Source organism: Mobula birostris, chromosome 32 (assembly GCF_030028105.1).
Source record: "Mobula birostris isolate sMobBir1 chromosome 32, sMobBir1.hap1, whole genome shotgun sequence".
Lineage (NCBI taxonomy): Eukaryota > Metazoa > Chordata > Chondrichthyes > Myliobatiformes > Myliobatidae > Mobula > Mobula birostris.
Genome location: NC_092401.1, coordinates 23417293 through 23438124, shown reverse-complemented (window position 1 = coordinate 23438124; position 20832 = coordinate 23417293). Strand labels below are relative to the sequence as shown.

The following is a 20832-nucleotide window of genomic DNA, read 5'->3' as shown; positions in this document are numbered from 1 at the left end:
TGCAGAAAGTTTGAAGTTAATAAGTCATCTCCTTCTACCTTAGGCTACAAACTTATCAATCACCCCGATGAGTTATTAACCTCAAACTTTCTGCATAATCACTCAAAGAGTTGAACTGCATGTGCATGTAAAAAGAGCTGTATAATTCATCTCCTTCTACCTTAGGCCATGAACATATCAATCACCCCTGCAGTGGACACTTTCTGGAGGTCCAAGATCCGCATGCTCCACGACTGCTGGACTAAGTGTGTAAATGTAGGAGGGGATTATGTTGAAAAATAAATGTGCTAGGTTTTCTAAAATTGACCCCTTCTACCTTAGGCCACGAACATATCAATCACCCCTTGTACATCAATTTCTACATTTATACTGGTGACATGTATCTCTTAAGTACCATACTGGCCCCTCCACTTCCTGAGTGAGCAGACATATCCTAAAATTCATTATGGAGAAGATTTAAGTGTCTTTGGCCATGGATTTAGCTTTTTGACCCAGAAAATTATCCAAAGCTGAGCCAGTCCTGATAAAAGGTCTCAGCCTGAAACTTCAACTGTTCATTTCTCTCCAGGGATGCTGCTTGGTCTGTTGAATTGTTTCAGCATTTTATGTCTTTTGCTCCAGGTTCCAGCATCTGTAGTCTCTCTTATGTTTGCAGTCTGTTCCATGTGTTTTGACACAGTTGAGATATATCTGCTCCTTTGTTAAAACTGCTGAATTCCAACTTAATGACCTCAACCTCAGCTCAGTTTATCTGCTCTTGAAGCCTTCATCCATTCTTTTGTTATCTCCAGACATTCCATTGCTCTCTTGGCTCCCCTCCTATTTCATGCTTATATGGCCGTGCCCATCCAAAGTTCTGCTACTTGTCACTTGCTCACTACTATGTTTGACTGATGACCCACATTGGCTTGTGTTCTGGTTTTATGTCATCATTTGCATTCTGAACGCCTAATAATATCTACTACACCCACCCCATCAATGCCTGCATTCTCTTTCAACCTCAGGCATTGTGGAGATTTCTATATAATTTAATTTTTAATCTCTTGTGTGTTGAATTGAATTCACCTGCTTTGTCCCTAAACTCCATAATTCTCTCCTTGAACCTATCCACCTTTTTTTTAAAGACAGTCACTACAACGATCTGATGATGTCTTTGAGCATCTGTCCTGATGACTTTTCCTGTTTCTCATCTAATTTTGTCATTTGTTAAGCAAAATGAAGTTTTCATAATAAAATTATTTACAAGTATACAACATGCAATACCTTTTCATTTTCGAATTTTTAATGAAATTAATATTTGTTCATAATAAAAAAAATTACAAGAATAAACCAGTCAATGCCTGTTCATTCTTTACATTCATAGTCAATGCTTTCCGTACTGCTCCATTGTATCATTAACAACAATAGCACTGCTGCCACTCATGAGCACTCTGAGGTGGTCTATTACTACAATAATAATTGAGGGGCTTCCTTCCCCAACCTGGCCCCTTCCTCTCCAATAGGAGAATAACCCTACACTGTGTGTTCCTTCCTCACTGATCCCTTGCGGTGGCTATACCAAGCTTCAGTGCATCCCTCAACACATACTCCTGCAGCCTGGAATATGCCAGTCAGCGGCATTCTTCCATGGACATATCAATATGCTGGCAGACCAACAAGTTTTGGGCTGACCAAAGAGTCTCTTTCACAGTACTAATGATCTATCAGCAGCACTTGATGTTTGTCAAAGTGCATGCCTCTGGGAGCAGCTTGTAGATCAGAGAGTCCTCTGTCAAGCAGCTGTTCAGGATGAATCGCGACACAAGCCTTTTGCAAAACTACAGTCTTCCCACAGGCAGTGCACTGTGTGAATGATGCTCCGACCATGAATGAAGGGATCTGACTGGGAGGGACACCTCTCACTGCCAGCCAGGCAAGGCCTTGGTGCCTCTTGGTGAGACCTGGCGATGAGACATTCTGCCAGATGGTCTGGACAGTCACCACACTGTGCCCTCTCCTGCAGGACATTCTGTTCTGACCACAGCCTGATGGATATGGTCAAAGGTGTTAGTCAAGAAGAACCGTTCCATGAAAGACAGGTAGTGCAACGATGTCCAGTTGACTGGAACGTTGTGTGGTAATGGGGCCAGAACCATCCTTCATAACTCAGGGGACAGTTAGAACCTTGGCACATGGTAGTACTTGATGCCTGCATATTTAGGTTCCACGCACAGCATGATGCAGGCACACATGAAGGTGGTCATCAGGGTGAGAATAATATTAGGTATGTTGTCCAGGGATTTGTACATTGTGATCTGTCTGACCTGCTCCATCTTGGATCAAAGAAAACAGCTCAGGTTATTCCCAAGTAGGGGGAATGAAGGATAGGCCACGGCTGCACCAAGTACCTCACACCTGATAACCAGGTTCTCCTCCGTTATTGATAGGGAGCACCTTCGCCACATTGCCAATTTCTGTTTTACTTTCCCAGTCCGCTCCAGCTAATTCGTGTTCCACATCTTAGCCTCTCCAAACCAGATCCCCAGCATCTTCAGGTAATCAGACTTGATGGTGAAGGGGGCTCTGGATCAGTCCGGCCTGTTGCCAAAGAGCATGGCCTTGCTCTTTGTGCTTTTAGCTCTGGCTCCTGATGCCAACTCATACTGGTTGCAGATGCTGATCACTCCATAAACTGGCCTCAGATCCAAGCATTAGACAATGACGTCATCCATGTACAGGGAGGTTTTCAGTTGGGTCCCTTCACTGCCTGGCAGCGTCACCTCTCTTATGTTCTCGTCCTTCCTGATGGTTGTTAGAGTGAGTTTTTTTGGGTAGATGATTTGTTTACACTTAAATGACTTTGTCCACCGGACTTCTACCGTTTGTATTTGACAAAGTACTGTGGATTGAGTCCACAACAATGCGCTTCCTAAAAAGGTGTGAATACCAGATGCTTCTGGCGCTGTAGTTGGACCTGATGCTGTAGTTTCGGAGACAGTATTATCTATACATTATAAATATTAATTGTCTTCTATGTTAGCACGTAAAATGCCAAATAAATGTATTGTGGATTCCTAAAGGCTGTGGATACCAACCCAGACATGTTGGCGTCGGAAGAAAGGATGAAGTCAGAAGTTATGAAGTTTTGTATGTAGCTTCAAAAGGAAGCATTGTCTATGCCTTGTCTATAACTTTTTAAGTAGCGATTGCCTTTGTGTTTAGCATATAAATATCGAGCCCACGTTGAGCTAGGAGACCTTTCTCCCGAAAGCGTCTCCGTCCGTACGATGCCTGCTGTTCCTTGTTGTGTGGAATAAAGAAGCTGCTTTGTATCTACCAGTGACTCTGTCTCTCCGGCGATTTCATCCACGCTACAACAATGGTTTAGGCAAAGGGTTCTATACAGCAGTGGTCCCAACCTCCAGGACGCGGACCGATACCGATCCGCGAAGCATGCAGGGGTGCAGCGGTATCTGGAGCGCACCCAACACATCTTTAAGAAAAAAGCCGAAATAAACAAGCTAATTAATTAGGTGCCGCCCAACACGTAAATGTCGGCTCAGATCAGAGGCGATTGCCGATGGCGTTGCCTCTGATCTGGGCCGACATTTACGTGCCAGGCGGCACCTAATTAATTAGCTTGTTTATTTCGGCTTTTTTCTTAAAGATGTGCTGGGTGCGTTCCGGCTACCGCTGAACCCCTGCATGCTTCACGGATTGGTATCGGTCCACGGCCCAGAGGTTGGGGACCACTGCTATTCAGCACACAAACAAGACAGAAGAGTGGGCAACCCTGCTTGACTCTAGACTTGATGGGGAGGCTACGTTTCACACCCATTGGTTTGGACTGCACAACAGGTGTCTGCGTAGAGCAGTTGGATTCAATTTCTGATTCCCTCCCCAAAGCCCATTTTAAAGAGTATGCCCGTTGTGTTGGTGTGTGATACCCTGTCAAAGGCTTTCTGGTCATTCTCACATTCATACTACTACTACATCGACTCAGGCCTTGGGGACCGGCATCGGGCATGATGACAGGTTCTCTACTTCTCCCTCTCCCTCATCAGTGTGTTCAGTTCATTTACATTAGCCGTGCCACTGTCTTCTAGGAGCATGTTGACCATAGTCTTGGGAGGGCGCCCAGGGTTCATCCTCCCATGCTTGGACTCCCATATGATGACTAGGCTGGCAGGTAGCTCGGCGTGGTGTAGGCAGTGCCCCACTAATTGCAGTCTTCTCGCCTCGATTTTAGTGGTGAGCATCGGTATGTCGTCATAGAGCTTGACGTTCGTCATGTGCTGTTGCCAACTCACGTCAAGAGCCATCCGGAGCATTGGTGTATAGCAACCATCTAGAGACTTTCGCATAGTCTTGGTGAGTGTCCATGTCTCACATCCGTACGTGAGAACGGACTCTATGACTGCTATGAAGATCCTCTTTTTAAGCCCTCTGGTCAGGTCCGACTTCCAGATTTCCTTCATGTCGTTTATAGCCCTCCATGCCAGTGCCTCCTGTATCTTTATATCCTTCTCCGAACTCATCATTCTTGACCCGAGGTACTTGAAGTCAAAGACTTTCTTAATGGTATCATTCTTTACGGTCTTGAGAGTATCTTCGTTGCAGTTAAACGCCATGTACTCTGTCTTTTTAGTGTTTAGGTGAAGTCCAACTTTATTGCACTCAATTTCCACTTTTGTTAGTACTGTGCTTCCTCCATCTGGTCAGAGAGCAGGACTATGTCATCTGCAAAATCGAGATCTGTGAGCATAACTGGTCTGACCCTTTTGGTTCATCCTGGTTTTATGGTAAAACCAAGCTTTGGTAGCTTGACTAGACCATAATCAAGGACGATTATAAAGATGTAGGGTGCCAGAGTGTCTCCTTGCAGCACATTCATAGACAATGCATTAATTAGTGTTTTGCTTACTATAGGGAGGTACAGTTCATTTTGATGTTGCTATTGTGAGGTACAGCTGATAATATCATCGGTTTCTGTCAGTTTATAAAAAGGATTAAGAAGCAGCTGCCAGATAGTAGATTGTTTGCTTTTACAAGCTCTCCCAACTAGTCTGCCACCTTAACTAACAGCTGCCACTTTCATTTATGCCTGTTGCTTTAATCTATGAATTGCTTCACCTTGTAGTACTAAATATAGTATTTGTGATACAACTTCTAAAAGTACAAATTATCTTGGGAGAAATAAATACTTCTGGGGAGACAATAAAACTTCTTTCAGATGGTTGCAAGTTTTCCAAGACTTTCTGCTGTATATCTCGATAGGCATTGGGTAGTTAGGAATTGGCTAGTTAGAATATAAGAAAAACATTAAATTCATTATCAGTGCAGTCTGCTTAGCTCGAGAGTAGATGACACTATATCCTCTTATATACACTATATGACCATAAAACATAGGAACAGAAGTAGACCATTCAGTCCCTTGAATCTGCTCTGCCATTCCATCATGGCTGATTTATTCTCTCAACCCCATTCTCTGGCAATCTTTCCATAACCTTTGATGCTCTGACTAATCAAGAACCTATCAACTGCCTCTTTAAATTTACCCAATGACTTGGCCTCCAGAACTATCTGTTGATTCTCTGGATAAAAAAAATTCCTTCTCATTTCTGTTCTAAATGGACATCCTTCTATTCTGAGGCTGTGCTCTTTGGTCCTAGACTATAGGAAACATCCTCTCCATGTCCATGCTATCTAGGTCTTTCAATATTCAATGCATTTCAATAAGATTCCCTACCCGCCCCCCCCCGCCACATCCTCCTAAACTCTTAACGATTGCAGGCCCAAAGTCACAAAATGTTCTTCATATGTTAATCTTTTCATTCCTGGAATCATTCTTGTGAACTTCTTCTGGACCCTCTCCAATGCTAGCACATCTTTTCTTAGATAAGGGGACCAAAGCTGCTCAGAATAATCCAAGTGTGGTCTGACCAAAAGCCTCAGTATTACATCATTGCTTTTATATTTGCCATGGTTGCGTAGCAGTTAGTAAAACATTATTACAACTTGAGGCATCAGAGTCAGGAATTCCTCTGTAAGGAGTTTGTACATCCTTCCTGCGTAATGTGTGAGTTTCCTCTGGGTACTCCAGTTTCCTCCCACAGGCCGAAGACATACTGATTAGTAGGTTAATTGGTCAATGTAAATTATCCTGTGATTAGTCTGGGGTTAAATCGGGAGTTTCTGGTGGTGCCTGTTCCATGTTGTGTCACTAAAGAAAATAAATGAAATAAATATTCTAACCCTCTCGAAATGAATGCTAACATTGCATTTGCTTTCATTACTACTGACTCCACCTGCAAGTTAATCTTTAAAGAATCCTGCACGAATGCATCCAGGTCCCTTTGTACCTCTGATTTTTGAATTCTTTAATCCTTCTACCAAAGCACATGACCATACACTTTCCTACACTAATCTGTCCAAATCCTTCTGCAGACTTTCTGCTTCCTAAATACTACCTGTCTTTTTAGCTATCTTTGTATCATCCACAAACCTGAACACAAAGCCATCAATTCTGTCATCCAAATCATTGATATATTGTACTGTGCAAAAGTCTTAGGCACCTGTAAAAAGAATTCTGTAAAGTGAAGGTGCTTTCTAAAATAATGAAATAATGAAATCAAAAAGATTAGTATAAAAAGCACTAAACAGTAAGAAACTAAATCATATCAATAGTTGATGTGACCACCCTTTGCCTTTAAAACTGCATTAATTATCTTAGGTACAGTGTCACACTTTTTTATAAGAAAATTGGCTGGTAGGTTGTTCCAAGCATCTTGCGGAACTTGCCAAGGTTCTTCTGCAGACTTTGGCTGTCTCACTTGCTTCTGTCTCTCTCAGTCTTGATGATGATGAAACCAGGGCTTTGTGGAGGCCATATGATCTGAAAACGTATTTAAAAAACCTAGGTTGCCTAAGACCTTTGCGCAGTACTGTATAGCATGAAAAGGGGCAGTCCCAATACCGACCCCTGCAAAACACCACTAGTCACTGGCAGCCTACTTTATTCTGACTCTTTGCTTCCTGCTGGTCAGCCAATCTGCTATCGATGCTAGTATCCTTCCTGTAATACCTTGGTTCTTATCTTGTGAAGCAGCTTCATGTGCGACACCCTATCAAGGCCTTCTGAAAATCCAAGTAAGCAACGTCCACTGACTCTCCTTTGTCTATCCCGCCTGTGTTTCCTCAAAGAATTCCAACAGATTTGTCAGGCAAGTTTTCCCTTTAAGGAAACCAAGCTGACCATAGAGAAACATTGTGGACTGTAATATTCTGAGGATTGTAATGTATATTACAACATGTATATTACAGAATTGTTCTTCGTGTGTACACTTTTAATTAGATTCACTTCATTACTATTTTCTTACCATTTTAGAACTGATCTGACTGTACCAGCAGTGGAGGAAAAAGTTTCCAGAGTGAATATATCTCAGGAAGAACACTTAGCACTTCCACTTTCCCAGGTTTGTAAGCATATGTTATGAGTTATAACAGATTAGTTGCAGAATTTAATTAGGGTAGAATTTGGTCCTCAATTATGTTTTAAATATACATTGACTTCAGTGGAATGTTAGTATCACTGTCCAATGGGAAACTGCTTCTATATATGTCCATTTAGCATTGCTAACCAAGGACACATTTGTAGAATCATGGAGAAATACAGCACAGAAACAGGCCCTTTGGCTCAACTTGTCAATGCTGACCACTCCAAGTCACCTGTGTTTGGTCCATAAGCCTCCATTCCTTCCCCACTCCCCTGGTACATATCTAAGTGCCTCTTAAATGTTACAATTGCATCTGCTTTGACAGTTGGCAGCTCATTCCAGGTATTCACTATCCTCTGGAAAAAGTTACCTGGTAGATCACTTAAATCTCTCCCCTCTTTACTATCTGTGTCCTCTGGTTTTAGACTCCCTGGCTCTGGGGAAAAAGGCTATGATCATCCATGCCCCCTTGTTTCTATGAGATCAAAGGTTCATTTATTATCAAAGTATGAATCCATATACAACTCTGAGATTTGTCTTTTCCATATAGCCACAAAGCAAAGAAAGAACACGAAAGTCGTTTCAATGAGAAACATCAAACCCCGCCCCCAGCACAAAAGAGAATGGTATCCCAATCATCAGCCCCATAAACTCCCCTCCCACAACTGCACAAAATTGCAACAAGAACATTTATCTCCCCCGACCCCCCACCCCTCTCCCCACACAAAACGGAACAAAAACATCGACCCAAGCCCCTCCACCCCCGCACAAAAAAAACTAACAGAACGCAACAAGAACATCAACGTCAACCACTTTCCCCTCACATAACAAAATGAAAAACACAGAATATGAAAACCATAAGTCTGAAAAAGTCCACAGTCCCATAAATGCAATAGACCAATCCATAAATGTTGAATCAGATAACATCCTCTCTCATCATTAAAAGAGAGAGACACCACACGAAAGCAGAGCCCTACCCGCCTACCCAGCAAGCCACACAGCAATACGCTGCTCATAGACTTCTTTTCCAATAGTGATCAAAAGGCAGGCTGTCAGCTGGTGCTGAACTCTCCGCATTCACCTCGACGTCTCAATCTTCCTCAATGCTTTAATCAGCGATTAATGGACGCCTTAATTGGCGAAATGGAGTTTCACATCATCTAGCATCCCGTCTCTAAGTTTCTTCGCACCTAATTCTCCTATGCTCCAAGAAAACAAAGATCTAGCATGTCCATCGGTTCTTTAGTCCTACAGCATTCTTGTAAATCTCTTTTACAGCTTGACAATGTCTATCCTACAACAGGCTGAACAAAACTGTACACAGTACTCAAGGTTCAGTCATACAAGCAACTTATATAACTGCAACATAATGTCCCTGCTCCTACATTCATTGCCCTGTCTGATGAAGGCCAGCATGCAAAATGCCTTCTTCACCACCCCACCTACATGCATGGCCACATTCAATGAACTTTGCACATGTAGTAAATAACAGGCCCTTTTGTTCCACAACACTCATCAGTACCCTGCCATTCACTGTATAGGTTCTACCCTGGTTAGAATGTCCAAAATACATCACCTCAGCTAAGTTGAAGTCCATTTGCTATTCTTCAGCCCATCTCCCTAACTGATCAAGATCTTTGTTGTTCGTTGTAACCTGCTTCAGTATCAACAAGACCCCCTAATTTAGTATCATCAGCAAACTTGCTAATTGTTCCGTATACATTCACATCCAAATTATTTACATAAATAATGAATAACAGAGGTCCCAATAATGACCCCTGGGGCACCTCATTAGTCACAGGCTTCCAGTCGGAGAATCGACTTTCAAACTTCCTATTATTGAACCATCTCATTAGTCCCCATATACCCTCCCCCAACACTCCCACCTCGAATCATGGTGGCCTAAGTTTCCAGATCAGCCTGCCATGCGGGATCTTGTCGAAAATCCATGTAGAGAACACCCACTGCCCTATCTTCATATATCCCTTTAGTTACCTCTTCAATAAAATCCAAAAAAAATTTGTCAGACGTGACCACCCATGCATTAAATTATATTCACTATTCCAAATCAGGCCTTGAAAATCCAACTGATGCTAGATTCTGTCCTCAGAATTTCCTCTGGCAACTTTTCTAAATTGTAAGTCAAGCTCATTGGCCTGTAGTTCCATGGCCTGTCCTTGCTATCTTTGTTTAACAATAGAAAAACATTCTCCATTTTCCAGCCTTCCAGGCCTTCACCAGTGGCCAAAGACAAAGCAAGGCTACAAGGCCCTCTGCGGTTTCTTCTTTAGCTTCCAATAAGGTCCAGAGATGCACTTAGTGAAGCCGAAGGGATTTGTCCACCTTAATATGCTTCAAGGCTGCAAATATATAATCGGTACTAAATGATTAGGGAGCTTTTTGTCTGTTTCTCAGAGCTTATTTCCGTCAGTCATTTGTATTAGAGACTATAAGACATAGGAGCAGAATTAGGTCACTTGGCCCATTGCGTCTTCTCCACCATTCCATTATGGCTGATTTATTATCCCTCTCAACTCCATTCGCCTTCCTTCTCCCCATAAGCTTTAATACCCAGACTAACCAAGAACTTATTAACCTCCGTTTTAAATATACTCAATGTCTTGACCTCCACAGCTGTCTGTAGCAATGAATTCCACAGATTCACCACCCACTGGCTAAAGAAATTCCTTCTCATCTCTTTTCTAAATGGACATCTTTCTATTCTGATGATGTGCCCTCCGATCCTAGACTCAACCACAATGGGAAACATCCTCTCCACATCCACTTTATCTAGGCCTTTCAATATTCGATAAGTTTCAATGAGATTCCCTTCATTCTTCTAAACTCCAGAGAGTGCAGCCCCAGAGTCATCAAACATTCCTCTGGACTATTCTCATGAACCTTCTTTGGGCCCTCTCTCACGACAACACATCTTTTCTTAGGTAAGGGACCCAAAACTGCTCACAATACTCTAAATCCAGTGTGACTTATAAAGCCTCAATATCACATTCTTGGTCTTATATTTCAGTCCTCTTGAAGTGAAAGCCAACATTGCATTTTCCTTCCTTACCATGGAATCAACCTGAAAGTGAACCTTTAAGGAATCTTGCACGACAACTCCCAAGTCTCTTTGAACATCTGATTTTTGAATTTTCTCTCTGTTTAGAAAAAAGTTCTACATCTTTATTCCTTCTACCAAAGTGTATGATTGTACACTTCCCTACACTACATTCCATCTTCCACGCCCTTACCTATTCTCCCACTCTAGCCAAGTCCTTCTTCAGACTCCCTGCTTCCTCAACACTCTGCCCCTCCTCCTATCTTTGAATCACCTGAAAACATGGCCACAAAGTCGTGAATTCCATCATCCAAATCATTGGCACGTAACATGGAAAGAAGCGGTCCTAATACCAACCCTTGCGGAACATCACTAGTCACTGGCAGCCAATCAGAATAGGCTCCTATATTCTGACTCTGTTTTTTACTGGTCAGCCAATATAGTATCCATGTAAGTATCTTTCCTGTAATATCATGGGGTTTTTATCTTGTTAAAGAGCCTCATGTGTGGTACCTTATTAAGGCCTTCTGATGATCCAAGTCAACAACAGCCACTGACTTTCCTTTGTCTATGCTGCCTGTTATTTCCTCAAAGAATTTCAACAGATTTATTTAGTAACTAGACAATGGGGTAACCCACTGAGGCACCCTTTGAGAGAAGGGTAGTGCAGTCTGATGTGACCAGAATGAACATTAAATTTTCCTAAATGCTATTGGTATCGCTTTGCTTTGGAAACTGAAGTAGTAAACCTCAGTTTATTAAAGAAGAGCGACGCATAGCAAAGCAAATATAGCTCCTCCTCGTTTAACAAAGGACACTTTTGATGGCATCATCTCTGGCTTATCTGCCAGCCAGGACATCTCAAATGTATTCTTTCTTTAAGGATCATGGTTTCCCTTCTGCCGTCATCAATGATGCCCTCACCTGTATCTCCTCCATTTCCCACACTTTGGCCCTCACCCCATCCTCCTGTCACCACAACAGGGACAGAGTCCCCTTGTCCTCACCTACCACCTCACCAGCCTCCGGATCCAGCACATTATCCTCCACAACTTCCACCACCTTCAACAGGACCCCACCACTAAACACATCTTTCTCTCTCCACCCCTCTCCGCTTTCCGCAGGGATCAATCCCTCCGCGACTCACTTATCCGCACGTCCACCCCCACGGATCTCCCACCCGGCACTTGTCCCTGTAAGCGTAAGTGCTACACCTGTCCCTACACCTCCTCTCTTGCCACCATTCAGGGCCCCAAACAGTCCTTCCAAGTGAGGCAACACTTCACTTGTGAGTCTGTTGGGGTCATCTATTGCATCTGGTGCACCCTGTGCGGCCTCCTCTACATCGGTGAAATCCGACGCAGATTGGGGGACGGCTTTGTTGAGCACCTCCGCTCCGTCCACCACAACGGACAGGATCTCCCGGTTGCCAGCCACTTCAACTCCACTTCTCATTCCCATTCAGGTATGTCCATACATGGCCACCTCTACTGCCATGATGAGGCTAAACTCAGGTTGGAGGAGCAACACCTCATATACCACCTGGGTAGTCTCCAGCCCCTGGGCATGAATATTGAATTCTCCAACTTTTGGTAATTCTGTCCCCCTCCCTTCCCCCATCCCAGTTTCACTCTGCCCACCTCCCCAGCTGCCTATCACCTCCCTCATGGTTCTGCCTCCTTCTACTACCCATTGTGCTTTCCCCTATTCCTTCTTCACCTTTCCTACCTATCCCCTCCCCTACCCCTTTATCTTTCCCCTTACTGGTTTTTCACCTGGCACCTACTAGCCTTCTCCTTCCCACCCTTGCCCCACTTCCTTTATAGGGCCTCTGCCTCCTCCCTTTTCCGTCCTGACAAAGGGTTACGGCCCGAAACGTTGACTGATCATTTCCACGGATGCTGCCTGACCTGCTGAGTTCCTCCAGCGTGTTGTGAGTGTTGCTCTGCCACCCTTGTGCCTCTCATTGTAATTCTGGAGACGTGCAGCTCTTTCATCCTCTGTCTCTTCATCTCTTCCGCTGTTTGTTATTTGTCTCTGTTCCTGGAGACGTGCATGCCTCTCCTTCTCTGTCTCTTCTTCTCTCATCTTTTTTGTCCTGACTCTTTGATCCTGGAGTCGTGCAGCCCGGAGCTCATCTGATTCTTGTTCTCTTCCTCTCCTTGCCGCTTCCCGACGACATTTGATGTAATCTCTTGACCATAATGTCCCCCTTCCCTTTCCATGCAGCATAATTAGGCTTACCATTTTTTTTACCCTAATGCCGGATAGAAGGTACAAAGCACTAATACCAAACGATGCTGATTATTCTTGATGATGTGGTTGGCGCTCTCCTAAATGGATGTGATATGGTCACCACTGTTCTTTGACTGCAGCAAAGGGTTTTATGGGTGTCTTGGAGTACGTCATTACAATAAGATTTAATTATCGCTTATTGATGGGTGGCCGTTAGATCTGTCCCAATCCTGCACATGCTGATGGTGATTAGCAGAATGTGACCCCTCGAAATAGAGCTGCCCTGCCCTTTTGCTCTGGTAGGTGTCGCTGCTGAGGCTAGACGTGTGCATGTGTCGGGCTGTCACGTCCCGATTTCCATGATGGCCGATCGGGTCTTGGGTGAAAGCCAGCCTGTTGATTTTTGGCGAATGAGCAATTTTTTACGAATATATAACCCTGGACTTTGCCTGCATTCTGTAAGTTAGTGCATTTTAATTTGTTTGAGCCAAAAAAAGTGCCGCTGTAATGCACTTTTTGCACTAATTGGAGGTCACAAACGGACAGACAGAGCATGAGAGTTTAAGTAGTATATAGATACTTATTTAGCGATATCTTCTGGCCCTTCAAGCCATGGCACCCCAGCAAATCCTGATAAACCCTGATTAATCCTAACTTAATCAAAGACACAAACATGAGGAAATCTGTAGATGCTGGAATTTCAAGCAACACATCTCCCCCTCCCCCTCCCACTTACAGATCTCTTACTAGCTCTTCCTTCAGTTAGTCCTGACGAAGGGTCTCGGCCCGAAACGTCGACTGTACCCCTTCCTAGAGATGCTGCCTGGCCTGCTGCATTCACCAGCAACTTTTATGTGTGTTGCTTAATCAAAGACAATTTACAATGACCAATTAGCCAACCCAGTATATCTTTGGACTGTGGGAGAAAATCCACATACTTCATGGGGAAGACATACAGACTCTTTACAGGAGGGTGCCTGAGTTGAACTCAGAACTCTGGAATGCCCCGAGCTGTAATGGCGTCATGCTAACTGCTATGCTGCCGTGGCACCCAAGTAAAATTTTCCCTTAAAGAAACCATGCTGACGTTGGCCTACTTCATCATACAACTCCAAGTACCCCAAATCCTCATCCTTAATATTGGACTCCAGCACTTCCCAACCACTGAAGTCAGGCTAACTGGCCTATAAATTCCCTTCTTTTGCCCCTTTCTTCTTAAAGACTGGACTGACATTTGCAATTTTCCAGTCCTCTGGAACCATTCCAGAATCTAGTGATTCCTAAAAGATCATAACAAATGCTTCCACTATCTCTTCAGCTACCTCTTTCAGAACCCTGGGATGTAGTCCATCTGGTCCATGTGACTTATCTACCTTCAGACCTTTCAGCTTCCCAAGCACTTTCTCCTTAATAATAGCAACTACACTCACTTCTGGCCACGACCCTCTTGAATTTCTGGCATATTGCTAGTGTCTTTCACAGTGAAGACTGATGCAAAATACTTCCTAAGTTCACCTATTAATTCTTTGTCTCCCATTACTATCTCTTCAGTGTCATTTTCTGGTGGTCCAATATCCACTCTCTAATCTCTTACTCTTTATATATTGAAAAAGCTTTTGATATCCTCTTTAATATTATTCACCAACTTACCTTCGTATTTAATCTCTTCTCTCCTTAAGGTTTTTTTAGTTGCCAGGAGCTGGACTTGATTGTCAGAGGCTATTTTAGATACATACCGTTGGGAGCATTTAATAGGTAGTGGGAGCTTATCCCCCTACCATCCTCAGGCTATAACAACTGTAAGGAACCCACTGTGTAAATATTGTAATGAAAATAGAACATTATAAATTATTCATACTGAGGTATCTTAACAGCTAGTTTCTACTTTTGGCACTAAGGAAAGCTCAGCAAATATTCACATTAAAATATCTATAATCCAAAATATCTAGTTATTGAATAATCAAAACATGATGTATACTTATCATTGTTCTGATTTTTGCACCTGTAATTAGGGGTATTGAAACGAAGAATTTACAGTCTTTAATGGTATATTAGAACACCTACTGTAAATAGTTAAGAAGGAACATTTTGTTTTTGCTGCTGGTTACACTCCATCACAATATCACAAGCAGTTAGGGATCAGTGACCACAACTCCTTAACTTTCAGGACAGCTATAGATAAGGTTAGGTATGGTCCTTGCAGGAGAGTTTTAAATTGGGGTAGGGCAAATTGCGAGGGCATTAGGCAGGAACTGAGAAGAGTTAATTGGGAATACATTTTTTCTGGCAAGTCCACATCAGACATGTGCAGGGTGTTTAAAGATCAATTGAATAGAGTACAGGAGATGTATTTTCCTGTTAGAAGAAAGGACAAGGTGAAAAGATAATAGAACCTTGGATGTTCAGTGAGACGATGAATTTAGTCAAGAAGAAAAAGAAAAAGTATGTAAAGTTTCGGAAGTTAGGATCAAACAGAGCATGTGAGGAATATAAAGAAGCCAGAAAAGAACTAAAGAAGGGATTTAGGAAAGCCAGGAGGGGCCATTAAGGTGAATCCTAAGGCATTCTCTACATACGTCAAGAACAAGAGGATAACTAGCGAGCGGGTAGGACCAGTCACGGATAAAGAGGGAGACATTTGCTTGGATGCAGAGAATGTGAGTGAAGTACTTAATGAGTACTTTGCTTTAGTATTTACCAAGGCTTGCTCACAGAAGACCGAGGGTAGTAGTTAAAGAGACTTGTTTGAGCTGGAGAACCATAATTACTGTTGTTCCCCAGGGGTCTGTGTGGGACCTCAGCTGTTTGTGATGTATATAAATGACCTGGACAAAAATGTAGATGGGTGGGTTAGTAAGTTTGCCAGTGATTGTGGAGTTGAGGATATTGTAGAAGACTGGCAAAGGTGGGGGAGTAGCATTGCTTGTTAGGGAAAATATTACAGCAGTGCTCAGGCAGGACAGATTAGAGGGCTTGTCCACTGAGTCCTTATGGGTGGAGCTGAGAAACAGGAAAGGTACGGCCACATTAGTGGGATTGTATTACAGACCACCCAATAGTCAACGAGACTTGGAAGAGCAAATCTGCAGAGAGATAGCAGGCAACTGCAGGAAACATAAAGTTGTGGTGATAGGGGATTTTAATTTTCCATACATTGATTGGGACTTCCATACGGTTAGGGGTCTAGATGGTTTAGAGTTTGTAAAATGTGTTCAGGAAAGTTTTCTAAATCAATATATAGAGGGACCAACTAGAGGGGATGCAATATTGGATCTCCTGTTAGGTAACGAATTAGGGCAAGTGACAGAAGTCTGTGTAGGGGAGCACTTTGGTTCCAGTGATCATAACACCATTAGTTTCAATTTGATCATGGACAAGGATAGATCTGGTCCTAGGGTTGAGGTTCTGAACTGGAAGAAGGCCAAATTTGAAGAAATAAGAAAGGATCTAAAAAGCGTGGATTGGGACAGGTTGTTCTCTGGCAAAGATGTGATTGGTAGGTGGGAAGCCTTCAAAGGGGAAATTTTGAGAGTGCAGAGTTTGTATGTTCCTGTCAGGATTAAAGGCAAATTGAATAGGAATAAGGAACCTTGGTTCTCAAGGGATATTGCAACTCTGATAAAGAAGAAGAGGGAGTTGTATGAAATGTATAGGAAACAGGGGGTAAATCAGGTGCTTGAGGAGTATAAGAAGTGCAAGAAAATACTTAAGAAAGAAATCAGGAGGGCTAAAAGAAGACATGAGGTTGCCTTGGCAGTCAAAGTGAAGGATAATCCAAAGAGCTTTTACAAGTATATTAAGAGCAAAAGGATTGTAAGGGATAAAATTGGTCCTCTTGAAGATCAGAGTGGTGGGCTTTGTGCGGAACCAAAGGAAATGGGGGAGATCTTAAATAGGTTTTTTGCATCTATATTTACTAAGGAAGCTGGCATGAAATCTATGGAATTGAGGGAATCAAGTAGTGAGACCATGGAAACTGTACAGATTAAAAAGGAGGAGGTGCTTGCTGTCTTGAGGAAAATTAAAGTGGATAAATCCCCGGGACCTGACAGAGTGTTCCCTCGGACCTTGAAGGAGACTAGTGTTGAAATTGCAGGGGCCCTGGCAGAAATATTTAAAATGTCGCTGTCTACAGGTGAAGTGCCAGAGGATTGGAGAGTGGCTCATGTTGTTCCGTTGTTTAAAAAAGGATCGAAAAGTAATCCGGGAAATTATAGGCCGGTGAGTTTAACGTCAGTAGTAGGTAAGTTATTGGAGGGAGTACTAAGAGACAGAACCTACAAGCATTTGGATAGACAGGGCCTTATTAGGGAGAGTCAACATGGCTTTGTGCGTGGTAGGTCATGTTTGACCAATCTGTTGGAGTTTTTCCGAGGAGGTTACCAGGAAAGTGGATGAAGGGAAGGCAGTGGATATTGTCTACATTAACTTCAGTAAGGCCTTTGACAAGGTCCCGCATGGGAGGTTAGTTAGGAAAATTCAGTCGCTAGGTATACATGGAGAGGTGGTAAATTGGATTAGACATTGGCTCAATGGAAGAAGCCAGAGAGTGGTGGTAGAGAATTGCTTCTCTGAGTGGAGGCCTGTGACTAGTGGTGTGCCACAGGGATCAGTGCTGGGTCCATTGTTATTTGTCATCTATATCAATGATCTGGATGATAATGTGGGAAATTGGATCAGCAAGTTTGCTGATGATACAAAGATTGGAGGTGTAGTAGACAGTGAGGAAGGTTTTCAGAGCCTGCAGAGGGACTTGGACCAGCTGGAAAAATGGGCTGAAAAATGGCAGATGGAGTTTAATACTGACAAGTGTGAGGTATTGCACGTTGGAAGGACAAACCAAGGTAGAACATACAGGGTTAATGGTAAGGCACTGAGGAGTGCAGTGGAACAGAGGGATCTGGGAATACAGATACAAAATTCCCTAAAAGTGTCGTCACAGGTAGATAGGGTCGTAAAGAGAGCTTTTGGTACATTGGCCTTTATTAATCGAAGTATTGAGTATAAGAACTGGAATGTTATGATGAGGTTGTATAAGGCATTGGTGAGGCCGAATCTGGAGTATTGTGTTCAGTTTTGGTCACTAAATTACAGGAAGGATATAAATAAGGTTGAAAGAGTGCAGAGAAGGTTTAAAAGGATGTTGCCGGGACTTGAGAAACTCAGTTACAGAGAAAGGTTGAATAGGTTAGGACTTTATTCCCTGGAGCGTAGAAGAATGAGGGGAGATTTGATAGAGGTATATAAAATTATGATGGGTATAGATAGAGTGAATGCAAGCAGGCTTTTTCCACTGAGGCAAGGAGAGAAAAAAACCAGAGGACATGGGTTAAGGGTGAGGGGGGAAAAGTTTAAAGGGAACATTAGGGGGGGCTTCTTCACACAGAGAGTGGTGGGAGTATGGAATAAGCTGCCAGACGAGGTGGTAAATGTGGGTTCTTTTTTAACATTTAAGAATAAATTGGACAGATACATGGATGGGAGGTGTATGGAGGGATATGGTCCGTGTAAAAGGTCAGTGGGACTAGGCAGAAAATGGTTCGGCACAGCCAAGAAGGGCCAAAAGGCCTGTTTCTGTGCTGTAGTTTCTATGGTTCTATGGTTCTAATATAGCAGAATTTAGATCAGTTGCAGATATGGGCAGAGAAATAGCATATGGAGTTTAACCCATATAAATGTGAGGTGTTGCACCTTTGTAAGGCAAATGCAAGGAGACAGTATACTGTTACAGGAAGACCCTTAACAGTTTTGCTGAGCAGAAAGATCTTGGGGTCCAAGTTCATAGCTCTATGAAAGTTGCTCTGTAGGTTGATAAGCTGGTTAAGAAGACTAATGGAATGCTTGCTTTTATCAGTCAAGGAATTGAGTTCAAAAGTCAAAAGGTTATATCGCAACTTTATAAAACTCTGGTTAGGCACATCTGGAGTATTGCATACAGTTCTGGTCACCTCACTATAGGCAGGGGCGGCGCTGAGGTGGTGTTTGCTGGTGCTATAACACCAACAGAAATTGCAATAGCACTACCATAGCACCACCAAGAAATTAACTGAAATTTGACATACAAATTGTAGCTGCTTTGCTTTCTCTGTATAGTTTTGAATACAGCTTGTTTCTCCAGTTGATCTAGTGAAGCAGCGCCCCAAGTTACCATAGCACCCGCACAGCAATAAAGTTATAAACCCTGTCAGATCCACTCTACACTTAGTTCGTTGTCAATGTCTTGTGGTTGCTGTCCTCAGATCAGTTAAGCTGATCTAAGATCACTTAAGGTGGTGATGTCAGTCACTCTCTCTCACGCGAGAGATTGATAGTATGCATCCAGGTGCAGATCCATGGTCTTGCGAGACTAACGGATGCCACACACACACATTGTGCTTTTACAAGCTAGCATGGGCCTGGCACATGCATTATTCTGGCCAGCATGAAAAATGGATCAATTTTTTGTCAGAAAATGACCTCATCCAGAGGAATCAGTGGTGTCTCAGCCTGAACCTGTCTTAATTGAAAGTGACATGCAGAAAGAAGTAAGTGGGGATGAGGACGACAGCAGTTCATCGAAGGAGTGTGAGGGCGAAATAGAGGAACAAGAGATGGAGCAGGAATCGGAAGAGAACGTGGATGAAGCTGCTCTTAGTGCTAGTGGGAATACTGTTAGCGATGTTAGCCAGCAGCCTGAGGAAGGACCCTGTCAGCCAGCATTGAAAAAGTACCCTTCGCAACAGTTTGGCAATCAGCAAAGGAGTTTTATTCGTGGCTGGTTTGACTTGTACTCCTGGCTGGGATATTCAATCACAAAAGATGCTACATTCTGCTTCGCATACAGGCATTTCCTGTATGGAGGACATGGGTTCCATTCTGCGTCTACCTTCACTGTCACCGGTTACCACAACTGGCGGAAAGCTACAACAGCTTTCAAAACCCACCACGCAGCTCATAAGTTTGCTATGGAAGCATGGGCCGAATTCAGATTGAGAAAACAAGATGGTTCAAGATTGGGAAATATGCTTGATGAAGGACATGCAAAGATTGTCCAAGAAAATCGTGAGTATATGAAAGCAGTTGTTGAGTCTCTACGCTATACTGCGTGCAAAGGCATTGCCCAGCGAGGACACCGGGAGGATGATGGATCTGGCAATAGGGGAAACTTTGTTGAGTTGCTCAGTGTAATTGGGCAGTTTGATAAGACTGTAGCTAAAAAAATAGAGGACAATCCTGGAAATGCAAAAAACACCCATCACGATATCCAAAATGAAATTATGGGTAACACACATCAAAGTTGCTGGTGAACGCAGCAGGCCAAGCAGCATCTGTAGGAAGAGGTGCAGTCGACGTTTCAGGCCGAGACCCTTCACAGCGATTGCGCAACCATCCACCTTCACAGCGATTGCGCAACCACCAACTGCGACGCCAGCCTTGAACTCCAGGCCGGGTCTTTATGTGCTGCTGTTGTGACTCCCGTCTCCCCTTCCCCCACCACCACTCCGCAGCCCCATCTTCCTCAGATCCCACTGTCAACTCCTGGGCCCTCAGAGGCTCCATCTTCTTCTCACCCCAACCCTCCCCTCTCCACTGACACCCCCAGCCTCCCCCCTCCCCCCTCTGATCCCAGCTCTCGTCTGTGCTGGGTCTTTACCATCCCCTCCGACCTTCGACTGTCGGAGGCATAACACTCTGTCCTCAGTAAGGGCCTCACCTTTGTCCCCCTTCGCCCACACCTCAGCGAGTTCCGTGTTCGCCACGATGTGGAACTTTTCTTCCGCCATCTCCGTCTCCGAGCCTACTTCTTCGGCAAGGACTCTTCCACCCCCACCGATGACCCCTTCTCCCATCTTCAACCCTCCTCTTCTTCATGGACAGCCCCCTCTGGTCTTCTGCTTGCTCTGGATCTCTTTATTGCTAACTGCCGACAGGACATCTACCGTCTCGACTTCACCGCACGTTGTCCCCATTCCAACCTCACTCCTTCCAAACGCTCTGCTCTCCACTCCCTCCGCACTAATCCTAACCTTATTATTAAACCCGCCGATAAGGGGGGTGCTGTTGTAGTCTGGCGTACTGACCTCT

The 20832-nt window shown here is 43.6% G+C and overlaps 1 protein-coding gene across 1 annotated transcript in view; it reads left to right on the top strand.

Annotated features, from left to right (window-relative positions):
• The window catches only part of LOC140191081 (uncharacterized), a 60859-nt gene that overhangs the window by 27627 nt on the left and 12400 nt on the right, over positions 1-20832 (top strand). Inside the window, exon 4 of the mRNA XM_072248156.1 lies at positions 7367-7454. Coding sequence (XP_072104257.1) covers positions 7367-7454 — 88 coding nt within the window. The remainder of the gene's footprint in view (positions 1-7366; positions 7455-20832) is intronic.